Source organism: Marmota marmota, unplaced genomic scaffold (genome assembly GCF_001458135.2).
Source record: "Marmota marmota marmota unplaced genomic scaffold, marMar, whole genome shotgun sequence".
NCBI lineage: Eukaryota > Metazoa > Chordata > Mammalia > Rodentia > Sciuridae > Marmota > Marmota marmota.
In genome coordinates, this window is record NW_026000026.1 from 23,957,376 (window position 1) to 23,972,142 (window position 14,767).

The 14,767-nt window shown below is 42.4% G+C and overlaps 1 protein-coding gene across 1 annotated transcript in view; it reads right to left on the reverse strand.

Moving 5' to 3' along the window:
• Chmp4b (charged multivesicular body protein 4B) overlaps positions 1-10,428 on the reverse strand; it is a 38,990-nt gene extending 28,562 nt beyond the window's left edge. The window contains exon 1 of the mRNA XM_015481619.2: positions 10,027-10,428. Within this exon, the coding sequence (XP_015337105.1) occupies positions 10,027-10,216 (190 nt within the window). The 5' untranslated portion in view covers positions 10,217-10,428. The remainder of the gene's footprint in view (positions 1-10,026) is intronic.
• Positions 10,429-14,767: the final 4,339 nt, after the last annotated feature.

Here is a 14,767-nt window from a genome sequence, read left to right on the forward strand (position 1 = left end):
TTTTTTTTTGGGGGGGGGGCGCGGGGAGCGAAGGACTGTGTGAAAGCTATGAGTCCTGCTGCCCTGTCAACTAGGAGTCCTGAGCTGTATGGAAAGCAGGCTGACACCAGTTCCCTCCTTGCATTTGACCACAGAAGGCTACCTATGCATTTACAACTCAAATTACACTCAAATCTTCTAACTCCAGACTTGCCAAGAAATCAGTGACAATGAACTACCTGTGTGTAAGACTCTAAGGGGAGAAATGCTCTGGAGAGGTGAAAGCCACTAACCCACTAGAGAAGAATTAGCTTTTTTTTTTTTTTTTTTTTTTTGTGGTGGTGCTGGGGATTGAACCCAGGGCGTTGTGCATGCGAGGCAGGCACTCTACCAACTGAGCTATATCCCCAGCCATGGAGGGAGAATTAAAAACTAGTAATCATTTGGGTTTTAAATGTCAGCTTTGCCAGTCAATGACTTCAAATTTTAAGAACACTGGGACACCATCATAATCAACTTCTTCACCCCAATGGGGAAGTCACAAAGTAAACACTTCATTCCAGGTGCCTAGTCTGGGCAGCAACTCCTCTCAAAGCCTCTGCAGGGAACAGCAGCCAAGTTACACATATGGACAAGACTTGCTTTTACTTTTATAATTATCAGATCTTATAGGAGTACAACAAGGAATTTACAGTCCTGCTTATGCAGACTGTAATAGAGAAAACATTCCTTAGATTTCTTAGATCCTACTTCTTTTTGTAGAAAGCAAGACAAATTAATTATCAAATTATACTATGTCTTAAATTTAGTATTCCAAGGCTAATTATTTTATGACTAACCTAAATTAAACATTGATCCATTCTTATGGCCCCCCCACTCTAGGGGTTTCTGATTCAGATAAAGTGCTTTTAAAAATTGCTACATATATTTCCTTGTTACTGTTTTTTTTCTTCCTCAAAACACTTTTCCTATCAATTCAAAGATATACGCACTTGCATATTTTGAGTTCCTTTCTGAATTAACATTTCACTACTCTCCAAAAAAACTATTCAATAAAACAGATTGGAGGCCCCTCCAATGTAGCTGAAACTGCTTCAGCTCCCTCTACTGCATGTCAAGTACTCTGGATTCTGAACATGCCTCCAGAACAGATCACACTGTACCCCCAATTATCTATTTACCTGCCTGTTAGACTACAAGCTCCTCAGAAACAATGACCTGACTTGTCTGCACTTACCTAGAAACTAGGACAGTATCTGGCACATAGCTCCACTTAAAATATGCTTATCTTATCAAATGGATTCAGGAATGAAGCAAAAGTTTCCAGCTACTTTAAAAAAAAAAAAAAAACATGAAATTAAATGCAAATGTCCATCTATGCAGCATTAAGACTAAAAATATTAAATTTCAACACTGGAATCCCCAAACAGTATTTCAACACTGGAATCAGCTTCAAAATACCCTAAACTTTAATCAGTATACAAACCACCTAGGGAATCTCATGAAACGGCAGGTTCTGCTTCAGTAAGTCAAGATGTGGCCTTGGAGTATGCATTTGTGGCAAATTCCCAGAAATTTCCACAGACCACAATTTGTACCAAAGCCATAATACTGTGATCTGATTTTTGCAGTTTTAGAAGCTACTGCTCATCAGGCATGGTGGTGCATACCTGTAATCCCAGCAACTTGGCAGGAGGATCATAAGTTCAAGGATAGCTTCAGTAACTTAGTGACATCCTGCCTCAAAATAAAAGATAAAAAGGACTGGGATATAGCTCAGTGATGAAGTGACAACAGTGACAATTACTGCTTAGGGATACGAGGAAACTTGCCTAGAATTACAAAACTACCAAGTGGCAGAGATAGAATGTGAACTCACAGGTCTTCTGACCCCCAAACCAGCACCTTTCATTATGCCGTGTCACTAAACTTTTGAGCTAAATAGCCACAACCAAAGGGATGTATAGCTTCCCCGACTCTCTCAAATAAATTCTCTAGGCAGCTTTGCCCTTTAAGAAAGAGAGGTTGAATTATGGGAGAATAAAGCCTGTCAGTTTTTCATGTTAACTTCGTGTTTATTTCTTTTTTTTCTTTTAATAAGAATTTTTTATTTTATGTTATTATTATTTATTTTTGTGTGTGTGTGTGTGTGTGTTTTGCTAGGGATTGAACCCAGTGCCTTGTGCATGTGATGCAAGCACTCTACCAACTGAGCTATATCCCCAGTCCCTGTTTATTGGTTTTCTTATTTTTTTTTTTTTTTTAAGGTATTGGGTTTTGCACCCAGGGCATTCTTACTACTGAGTTACATCACCAGCCCTTATTTTTTCTTTTGAAACAGGGTATCACTAAATTGCCTAGGATGGTCTCAATTTTGCAATCCTCCTGTCTCAACCCTCCTAGGCACTGGGACTAAAAGTGTGCACCACCGTGCCCAGAGCTCACGTACACCTCAATCTTTCAATTCTTCAGCTAAGACTTTTTTTTTCTTTTCTTTTTTTTTTTTTTTGGTACTAGGCTTTGACTCAGAGGCACTTAATCACTGAGCCATATCCCCAGCCTCCTTTTATTTTTTTATTTTAGGACAGGGCCTCATTAAGTTGCTGAGGCTCGCCTTGAACTTGCAATCCTGCCTCAACCTCCCAAACTGCTGGGATTATAGGCATGTGCCACCATGCTGGGTTCTTGACTCTTTAAAAAGGGGTTGGAGCTGTAGCTAGCTCAGTGGCAGAGCACTTGCCTACCACTTGCGATGCACTGGGTTTGATCCTTAGCACCACATAAAAATTAACAAATAATAAAGGCATGCTGTCCATCTAAAACTACAAAAAAAAAAAAAAAAAGAAGAAGAAGAAGAAGAGGGCTGAATAAGGGGCTGAGGGTGTAGCTCAATGGTAGAGTACGTATTCAGCATGTGAGGCCCTAGGTCTAATCCCCAGCACACACACACAAACAAAATGGAATGGCTGTACAGAATCTAAACAATTCTTTCTTTCTTTTTTTTTAATATTTATTTTTTAGGTGTAGATGGACACAACACAATGCCTTTATTTTTATGTGGTGCTGAGGATCGAACCCGGGTTCCGCCCAAGCTAGGCGAGCGCTCTACTGCTGAGCCACAACCCCAGCCCCTAAACATTTCTTTATTATCAAAAGGCCACAGGAAAGTAGGATTGCTTTTTGGTTGTGGTGGGGGATCTGTCTCAGTAATATGGAAATTATCAGGGCCAAAAAGCTACAGAATTAAATTAACTCCTAAACAAATGACTTGACCCTGTATGGTTCTGGTCTGTGCTACTTACACCCTGGCTGGAATATTCTGAGTATTCAGCTCTGCCCACTGCACACTACGAGAGCACACTACAAGAGCAACATGTGAACAGGAGTGTATCTAGAGGACGATCACAACGAAGGAACAGAAACACCATGTAATGAATAATCAAGGGAATTGAGGTCTATCCCAGAGAAGTGCAGGCTTAAGAAATAAGCACCATCTTTCTCCATCTGTCACCTGGAAGGGGGATCAGATCCAATCTCTGTGGCCCCAGGATGAAGAATTAACAGCCTGTTTTCCAGTTTACAGTTGTCTAATATCTGAGCTGGGATTTGCCCCCAGACATTTCATCTCCAACATGACTCCACCAGCCCAGGTTGCTCCCCTACAAAGCTACCACCCCAATCTGTATCCAAGGTACTATGGAAATCAGGCCTCAGTTTCAAATAAAAAGGTGATTTCACAGTCAGAGCTGTCCAAAGACAGAGTAGGCTGTGATGTGCAAGGACAGAGCACCTAATACAGATGCTGTTAGCAGAGGGGTTCAATTGGAGGTTGATCACTAGGCAGGATACTTACAAAGGGAATCTGGGCTTGGATGGGTGCTGGGTAAGATCAACTCCGCCAATCCCAGAAGAATTATCTCTTCCGGCTGTGTTTTCTTCTAATGCTTCATTTGTATCTTACTATAGTTTGTCTTTCATCATGGTTACTTGTACCAGTGTGGATTTTCCTTGCTGAACTATTGAGTCCTGGTGAGAAGGCAGGGTCTTATCCCCCTTTAAACCCTTACTCTGCCTAAGACTATATGGAGGAAGCCAAGGAAACACCTCTCTCCTATGTGCCAGCCCCTCTGCTAAACACTTTATATACACACACCACTTATTCCAGACCCTCACAAGAAGCCTATGAAGAAAGTAGTAGTATTTGCTTTTAACACATGGGAAAACGAAACTTAGAAGAGGGTAGTAACTGCTGGTAAGTAGTAAAGTTGTATGTGAACTGGGAATCTTTTGCCTACACCACCACACTGCCTTCCTTCCAGAAGGCAGCTGACTTGAGCTCAACACCTTAAGAGCAGGTAAGTACCATAACAGCCAGATCTGTTGTTTCCTGTTGGTGTGCTTAAATTTTCCTTGCAAATATACTCATCTTTCCTCAAAATGACCAATCTAAAGTTGTTTGGGAAAATCCTCTCTCAAGACTGGCACAGCACAAAACAATTCTGAGCAAGAGGACTATGTTTTCAGATCTTTGTTCCTCCCAGTGAGCCCTGACTCCATGTCAGGACTCTGACCGCTGGAAATAAGTGAGATCCTGGCTTTCTGCCTCAGAGACTGGTGGCCTGTCTACATCACAGGCTGTTCTCTGGGACCTCACTCCCCACACTCAGTTACAACTCTGGACAACTCAAGATCTCCCCCAGCACAATGGGCCAGCTTAAAGGTCCTCATATTGGTTAAATTTCCAAGCGAAATCTATCTTGAATTTCAAATCACATTATAAACCTACTCCAGCAGGCACTTAAAAATATTTAATCTCCCTGCCAAATGAGGCAAGAAAAGATTTTGTCATTTGAATCAAAGGCGCCAGCATGTTTGTACAGCCAAAACATAGGGCCACTCTGACACTCCATCTGTCTTAAGAAGTAAAGCAAACCCAATCTGGCCAACTATTTCTTCTAATGAGAAATTTCAATATCACTAAGGGAAATTCCCACTGCTTAGTTCCCTGGGTGGGTTTCAGGTTTTCCACCTCTGGGTTTCTGGGATAGGAGCTCCTGTTGGCACATATACCATTAAGATGCTGTGGTTTTCAACCTGATATCTTGAAATGCCAGAGAATCAAAAGGCCATGTTCACTATAAATTTAACTTATTAAGATGTCTTCCCATATGCTAATGTTTTAGAGTGACTTTATTAAATATAAGAATGCCACCCTTTTTGCAGCAATGAGCAAGAACTTAATGAGGATATATTTCCCACGAGTTCCTGGCCTCTTTGAATCCATCAACATTCTCAGCTGAACCTAAATTAACCTGCAAATGAACTGATTTGCATCCATAAATCCACAGAAATGTACCAATGTAGGGTGTTTGAGATACCCAGTCTCCATTTCCTAATCTCACACAATTCTCTTGTTGAAGTAAGGTCCTTTCTACAAATCATTTTCCAATTTATTAAAACAGGGGGAAAAAAGGGAGGTGGGTAAAATCTGAACCACCTAGGGTAGATTTTTTTCCTTAACTTGTTACCATGCCATAAAAAGAAACTGATCTGTAGCTGGGCACAACAGCACATACCTGTACTCCCTGCTACTCAGGAGGCTGATGCAGCAGTATGGCAAGTTTGAGGTTAACTTCAGCAACTTAGTGAGACCCCATCTTAAAATGAAACTAAAGGATCAAAGATACAGATCAAATATATAGCTCAGTGATTGCCTAGTACAGCAAAAAAAGAAAGAAAAGAATCTTATGTTTCATTATCTTTTTTAGGTAGAAAACCAACAGAACTGTTTATAAAGGTACCAAAAAAGACATAAGTTTGGGTGATTCTTGTTAGCTCACCCAGAACATGATCCTGTTTTTCATTCAGCTCTCAGTGAAAAAACTTCACCATTTGACAATTAAACCACAAAAGTCTGATCAACAATAACTTTATCAGAAACGCAAAGAAAATACACTCACTCGTTATCCACAACATGCCACACCCTTTCCTACATTATCTTAGCTAATCCTCACTAGAGCCATGTGAGAATATTATCTCATAAGTGATATTTAAGTTTCTTGGTTGGCAGGGACCGCATCCAGTTCATCTCTGTATCCCAGCACTGAGTATAGGGCCTAAAACACAGCCTACTGAGCACAATGGCACATGCCTGTAATCCAAGTGGCTTGGGAGGCTGAGGCAGGAGAATTGCAAGTTCAAAGGCAGCCTCAGCAACTGAGCAAGGCCCTAAGCAACTTCGTGAGACCTTGTCTCAAAATTAAAATAAAAAGGGCTTAGGGTGTAGCTCGGTGATAAAGCACCTCTGGGTACAATCCCTGGCACAATAGATAGATAGATAGATAGATAGATAGATAGATAGATAGATAGATGGATGGATGGATGGATGGATGGATGGCAGCCTGCCACATTCTTGGGAATGAATACATGGCTAAAGGAATGGAAAATAAATTTAGAACAAAACATGTACACCAAATTTTGCTGTAGGCCTCTACCTGAAACAAATGCCTGGGATACACTGCAAAAGTTTGTTCAAAGAGCTGTTTGTCATCTTTCTAATGTGCACACCACCAAGATAGCTTCCACATTTGGCTACATATTCTGCAGGACAAGGCTTGGTCCCATCTCACTTTTCTCTCATTTCTTTCTCACTTAGCACCACACCTTGTATAGGTGGGGCATTTAATAAACTAAGCAATAACAAAGGCCATGATGATACCTCTGGAGATCATGGGAGTAAATAGAATGCAAGAAGCCCGCAGCCACCAAATACGTTAGCCTCTGAGTTGAGTTCCACCCCCTTAAGCCTCAATCTCCTCTCTGTACAATGGGAACACCAGAACATACCCACAACACTGAGCCTTAACCAAATGCCAGGCACTGTGCTGGGAACACAGTGGGGAGTATGACCATAACTTCCTGCTGTGAGCCTCGAACGTCAGAGTTTCATAAAATTCTGTACTGTTATGACACTTCTCCCCCTGTTTCCCGGCTTGCTTAATGGCATCACCATCTACAACAGCCCAAACTGTAAACTTTGGAGTTGTTCTCCTCTCTCCTTCATCCGACCCACTCCCACAATTCCATTAAATCACCAAGTCTTCCTTGATTCTCCTTCAGAAGTCCCTGACGTGTTATTTCTCTTTCTGTTTTCCATGCTTCTACTCTGGGCCCTCTGTTCCCACCTGAACAACTGCAGGTCTCCCAGTGATAATGATAATGGAGGGCGTTTATTGATCTCTCACCATATGGCAGGCACTATGCTAAGAGCTTTGCATACTTAACATATTTCAATCCTATAAGGCAAAGACTAGAACCGTGATTTATAGAGGAAGACTCAGAGGCTTGGAGTAACCTGCCCCTGACACACAGCTAGAAAGTAATGAAACTATAGCTCAAATCCAGGCCTTCGAGATTCTATCCATCCCTTACTGTATTCCTGCCTCTCAGTCCCTTCCTGGTCAGTCTACACTCCTTTATTTATGCTAATGAATATAGGAGAGGAGGTAAACTGACACCCTCCAATAGGGCCCATCTCATTCTCCTTCCTCTGCAAAGCCCGTAACAGCCCTTCCACAGGAACTCACCTCTTCAGCCTCAGCCACCTACACATTCATGCTTTAGCACTGACATAATTACTCTCCACCCTCCCCCTCCCCCACACTTCCAATCCTGACTTCCTGGAGGGCAGGCACACAGTTGTCTGCTCATCTCTGAAGCTCAAGGTCCCAGCACTGTAGCAGGTCAATAATTATGCTGAGTGATTGGTATGTAGGTGGTGGTGTTAACACCTCACAGAAGCATTCCAGGAAGCAGATAAGACCCTTCTTACAGAGGACAGTAACAAAAAGACAGGCTAACTCAAGGACAGACTAGAACCCAGCCCAGTGGTGCACACCTGAAATCCCAGCTACATAAAAGTCTGAGGCAGGAGGATTCCAAAAAAAAAAAAAGACTACTCTGAACAGTAATTGCCAAGTGAGACTGATGTTCCAGCATGCCAGCAGACTTTCTCCAAACCTCCTGAAAGCCAATTCAATCACCTGTACAACTGCAGAAACTACAGGACAACTGCTCTCTCAGATGGGAGAGGAGGTAAACTGAAACCTCCTCCACTACCCTGCAACAGGACAAGCTTTCCACAGTGCAGACAGGCAGAAACCATGATTCTAATTACCACTGGAAAATAACAGAATCCTAATCAAGGGAGAGTTCTCAGAGAAAAAAGCTAGTGACAGCAAAATACAGCCCTGCTCTCTATCTCCACAGTTACAACTGGAGTCAAGGCCTCAGGTGGACATCTACAACTGCCAGATGACCCACCTCCTTACTCCAGCCCTCATCCCCTCCCACTTTCCAAAGAGCAGTTAGACAATGTTTTAAAACTCTTATCACTGATTAGGGCACACTCCAACATAAAACCTTCCAAAATTCTTCTATCCACTTAGAATCCAATCCTTGAACTTACAACTGAAAAGTTTGGATTCTAAGTTGAAGGTCCAATTGGACCTTCTCCTTATTTCACATTACTCTCCCTTCAATCACTACACTTCTTTTGCTTTCTTCCTCTTTTGGCCAACTTCCTGGCCTTTTCCCTTGCACTCCTCCCAGCCTAGAAGGCTCCTCCTTCCGTCTAAAGGCTCAGTTCAAACTTTACCTTTTCAAAGAGGCCTTCCCTGATCATTCTATCAAAAGTGACATCCCTCCTACCCATCACCTATTTTTCTTGTTCAGTTCTTAATTCCATCTCCAAAATGAATACTTTCTTCATTTATTGTTCTGTATCTGTCTCTCCCCCACTGGGGTGGAGGTCATGTTTTGTTCACCCCTATGAGTACACCATTAGGCACTCAGGAAGAATTTCCAGAATGTTTGTTGATTATTGATTTTTTTTTTTAAATGGCAAAAACATCTATTTAGCTCCTACTATGTGCTGAGCACTGTGAATCCAAGATCTTCCTTTCCGAAGGGTAAATTAACTAGCTCAAGGTCACACTACAGACTTTGCTAGCTGACTTCTGAGTTAAATACTTGTTTGACTCTTAAACCCCTCTCATTTCTGCCCTCTTTGAGGGGAAGCACTGCCACTACTATGATTCTTTCTCACATTACAGTAACAAAAAAAAAACAAGCTTTACAGTTGTCAAAGCATTTTCACATTCAAACTCACTCAAGAAAAATAAAAAGTACTTGCTCAGAATGCAATAAAACAACAAGAAGTAAAGTAAGGGTGCCTCAAAGATCAACAACCGGGAGTGTGGACTGGGGAGGAGTCTGGCCAATGAGGCTTGGAGTCCATATTTCTAGTTCAGAAGGGATGGGGAAGCAGTGAGTCACAGGATTGCAATACGAGGAAACTGATAAAGCCAAGCTGAGGCAACCAAAAGTGAATCACAGAGCTGGAGGACACCTTAGGCTCATGGAGGCCAAACCCTAGCTGATGGATGGGGAAACTGAGGTCTCAGGGGAAAGCAACTTGTTCAAGTTCACTTAGAATGTAAACAGAGCTGAAACCAGGGGGGGCCTCCTGTCCCCCAATCTTCTTTTTTCTCCATCGAGGAGAGTTTTCAAGGAGAACCCTGAGTCAGGGGTAGGGAAGGGGCTAAGGGCAGCTCAAAGACTCCACGTAGGGGTCGGGAGAGGGCAGGGGTGGGGCCAGGAAGCACTTAAATGTTAGGATGGGGGAGCAGACAGGAGCCAAGAAGGGTCAGGAGCAGTGGCCGGGAAGGTGGGTGAGAACAAACAGGAAAAGGAGGAACAGACAGGAACAGAAGGCAAGTGCTGCCAGATCAGAGTCTGAAGGGGCCTGGCAGGGTGAGGCGAGCCGGAGGGGAGAGGGGTGGCATGAGTCTGGTGTGGAAGAGCCCAGGGTCGGGAGATACTGAAGAGGTCAGAGGCGTCCCGACCCGGAAGGCCACAGAAGGGGGTCTGACGGGGAAGAGTTCCAGGGTCGTAGAAGACCCCTAGGCGAATCAGACGAAGGTAGAGTCCGGGCCCGCGGAGCCTGAGGGGAGCGAGTGGGGAGGTGGCGGGGCCCGGCTGCCTCACCGCGCTTGTTTTTGGTGCCGTGCTTCTTAGCGGCCGTCAGCTCCTGTTCGATCTTCTTCTCCAGGAACTCCTGTTTCTTGCTTAGCATCTCCTCCGTGTCCCGCAGCCGCTGGATGGCCTCTTGGGGGGTCGGGCCGCCCTTGCCGGCCTTACCCCCTCCAGCCCCGAACAGCTTCCCGAACACCGACATGGTTGCTGCTAGCCGAGGCGGCCTTCGCCGCCCGCTCCGGCTCGGCTCGGCTCGGCTCCGGCGCCCGCTCCCGGCCCCGCCGCGCCCTGCCGCCGCAGGCCTCTCCTCCGCCTCCGCCCCGCAGCTGGGCCCGGCCGCGCCACCTCCCACAGGCCCCCACGCCCGGCCCGGCCGGCGTCAGGGCAACGCGCCGCCGACTACAACTCCCGGTGTGCAACGTGCTGGCGGCGCCTCGAATCTAATGGTGGGGGCCGCGCTGCATGCCGGGAGGCTATAGTCTTCCGGCTTGAGGCGCTCCACGGCGCACCTTTTTGGTATCGCTGGGGTCAAAGGGCGAGGTGGCATGCTGGGAAATGTAGTCCCCTAGGACTAAATTTCTGTAGGGCTGGAAGAACAGGAAGGGAATTAACAGTATTAAAAAGATAGGAGTTGGGGATGTTGTATTAAAAAGACAGGAGTTGTTGGATGATGTTAGAGCCCTGAGTGCGATCCTAGCGCCTAAAAGAATAATAATTATAATTATATTTATAATATAATATTATAATATTATGTTATCTTATATATTATGATAATTATTAAATATTATATTTAATGATGTTATAATTATAATGTTATAAAATATTATAGTTATGTTAAATGCTATATGTAATGTATAGTGTGTACTATATATTATATGATATTATTATTATATAATTAATGGGCACATTCTATGAACTACACATTGTGAAATGTGTTTTACACATATTATCATATTTAAATCCCATAAGCAGCCCATGATAGATAATACATGTTCCTATTTTGTAGATGAGCAAACTAAGACTCAGAACTGAGCGACACAAACTAGCTTCATGTACTAGCCCTATTTTTACAAATGCTGTTCCCTCTACAAGTAATGCCTTTCTACTCTTCACACACCTAACAGGTTTCTTGAAATCAGGGAGAGGCTAACTACCTTGGCACAGGGCTTAAACTGCAAAGCTTCAAAATTTGCCTTGACGACTTGGGCAAGTTACTTCCCCTACCCTGTGTGCCTCCCTTTCTGCAACTGTAACTGAACATGATGATAACAGGACCTCCTAGAAGTTTACATGAGATAGGGAATGTAAACTGCTTACTTAGCATAGACCTGGCACACAGCAGGCAGAAGCACTCAAAAATGTGTATTTGAGCCAGGTGTAGTGGTGCTTACCTGTCATCCCAGAAACTCTGAAGGCTAAGGCAGGAGGATTGCAAGTCTGAGGCCAGTTTTAGCAACCAGTGAGACCCTGTCTCAAAATCAAAACCAAAAAGGACTGGGAATGTAGCTCAGTGGTAGAGGGCCCCTGGGTTCAATACACAGTACAGGGGCGGGGAAAAAGTATTATTCCTAAGCATTCTGGATCATCACTATGGGCAATTATAATTAAAGCAGGGGGCAACCCAGCACTTTCAAAAGTAACAAAAGTGTTGAGGATTTTTTCCCTGTGCAGTAAATTTGCCCCACCGGTTCTAGGGCTGCATTTCATTGTTATTCCTTATCTTTGCTGTCAAGAATCACTTCTCAGAACTGTAGATAAGGCTGGAGCTGAGTGGTAGAGTGTGCCAAGGCCTGAGTTTCATCCCCAGCACTGCAAAAACAAAAAGAATCACTTCTCCTCCATTAATAGCCGATCAAATACATCATTCTAATTTGCTGCTTTCAATCTTTTGCATTTGTTAGACTCACATGAAAACAGAGTAAATCAGATCTGAAGTGTTCTACAATAAAGAAAAATATGATTTCTCAAAGGTCTTTTATTCCTCCCTGGACCTTTCTAAGTTACTTGGAAAAAAAGAATTTTAAATAAATGAGAATTTAATGAACTTCTCCTCTATTACATGAGAAAATATAGATGAATCTTGTCTCCTCCTTTGGCTACGATCCACATATAAATAATAACCACGCCTTGGATATTGTTGTGGTTGTTGTTTCAATATGCCACAATCCCCACCTGCACATTCAGACAGTCACTCCCAGAGGGGTAGAGTTCATGTCACCCAACTTTCCATGTTGGAAGAAATTTTCAAATGTGGAAGACATGCTAGAACTGTCAAGAACTCAAAGCAGCACGAATTGTGAAGTATAAGTCACACTTGTATTTGCTCTGTGATTGAGACATTGCAATGTTTTCATCAAAGTAAAGAGAGAGAGAGAGAGAGAAAGAACCAAGGATGTTTCAACTAAGCCCCATAATGGGTACAACAACCACTTCAGATCTAAGCAGTCTGCACCCTTGCCTCTTATCTAAGTCATGCTCGAAGGCACACAGATGATAAAAGATTTGCTAGGTTTGAGCCATTTACCAAAAAAATATATGAAGAGGCAGGTGCTGCAGACCTCACCATCCACAGTCTCACGGTGCTGTGGGGCAAGCTGAGCCCCTCATGTCATAACTCTGTGAACCCAGAAAAATGTCTTGGGAATATTACAGCAGAAAACTCAAATTTAATCTCAAGTACCAGCCCCTAAGCAATTGGCATTGGCCACCTGCGCTGCTTGGTTAAGAATAATTTTGAGCCTACCTCAGGACTCACCTTGGTTAAGAATAATTTTTTCCCTACCTTAGGAAAAAAGTGCCAAGATCAATTTGTGATGTTCACCTAAGATGCAGGATGGGAAGTGGTGACATGTGGGCAAAGGAAGCTGCATCTTGGCTGACATTTCAGCTGCCATGGTGAGGACTCACAGGGTGAACTGCTTATCAACGGGGATCCTTGGGCTTTAGTTTTCTGGTCTCTTGTGCAAATGCACAGCCTTTTCAAACCTTGACCAACTGGTATTAGTTCATTTAAAACTATGTGAAAAAGAATAAGCCACCAGTACATGTAAGCTTGGAAGACTAACAGGTATTATAGTGAGTGAAAGAAAGCAGACATAAAAGCCTATTAAGAATGTTCAAGCTGGGGATGTGGCTCAGTGGCCAAGTGCCCCGAGTTTAATCCCTGGCACACACACACAAAAAAAAAATGTTCAAGGGGCTGGGATTGTGGCTCGGTGGTAGCACAATTGCCTGGCATATGTGAGGCACTGGGTTCGATTCTCAGCACCGCATGTAAATAAAAAATTTAATTGTCTATCAACAACTAAAAACCAAAAAATTTTAAAAAAAAGAATGTTCAAAATAGGCAAGGGGCTGGGGTTGTGTCTCAGTGGTGGAGTGCTCGCCTAGGATGCATGAGGCACTGGGTTCGATCCTCAGCACCACATAAATGTAAAATAAAGATATTGTGTCCACCTAAAACTAAAAAATAAATATTTTTTAAATAGACAAAACTAATCTATGATGATAGGAGTCATAACAGTGGTTACCTCTGGTAATACAATTACGAGGTATTGGACAGGTTCAATAGCAGGATTCTATGGTGTTCACATGGTACATGAGAATTCACAAGTCTTTACACATAAGATCAATGCCTTTACACACTGTATGTACTTTACTAACATGTTATACTGCAATGTAAAAGCCATCTCTAGTAAGAGCAGCAATAGAAGCATATGGTTTTATTTGAAAAATACCTTTGCATACAAGATCCTATCTCATCTCCATGATCCTTCAAAGCCCTGTAATATATAAGCATACTATATCACCTCCTATTGTACAGCCCAAAGTTAATAGGAATTACCCAAGGTCACACAGTTTAGGATGCCCAGTCATCAATTTGTAGTCTTCTTTGAAAACTTGTCAAAAAATGAAAAATTAATAAAACCTTAATTATTATAAAACTTGGTCTCATATAATTATGTTAAATTAAATATGGAAGATTTTGCTGATTTTTAGTTGCCAAGACAATCAAGTGTAACCAACATATTCTCCTGATTTTAAAAAAAAAAATTTAAAAGGCTGGGGTTGTGGCTCAGTGGTAGAACGCTTGCCTAGCATGTGTGAGGCCCTGGGTTCGGTTCTCAGTACCTCACATAAATAAAATAAAGGTGCATTGATAACTAAAAACATGTTTTAAAAATTAAATAAATAAATAAAAATTAAAAAAAGATTTAATGAACTTTAGGAGAGATCTGCTCAAACTGGTTAAAGGATATATCTGAGAACCCAGATAATATCATACTTAGTAGTGAAAGACTAGAAGTTTCTCTCCTAATCAGGAATAAGATAAAAATACCTATTCTCACCACTTCTATAAAACACCATAGTAAAAGTTCTTGCCAGGGCAATTAAACAACAACAACAAAAAAAAAGATCCAGATTTAGAAAATAATTAAAACAATGTCACTTTGCAGATGACATGATCTGATATATATGAACTAAAACTATAAATCTCTTAGAAAGAAACGTGTAAACTCTGTGACCTTGAATTAGGTTAAGTTTCCTAAATATGACACCAGAAGCAGAAGCAAAAGCAATAAAAGAAAAAAATAGATATTGAACTTCATCAAAACCAAAAATCTTTTGGGGGCTAGGGTTATTGCTCAGTGGTAGAGCATTTGCCTAGCGTGTGTGAGGCCCTGGGTTCCATCTCCAGCTCCGCAAAACAAAACAACCATAAAACCCTACAAACTCCTTTGCCCATCAAAAG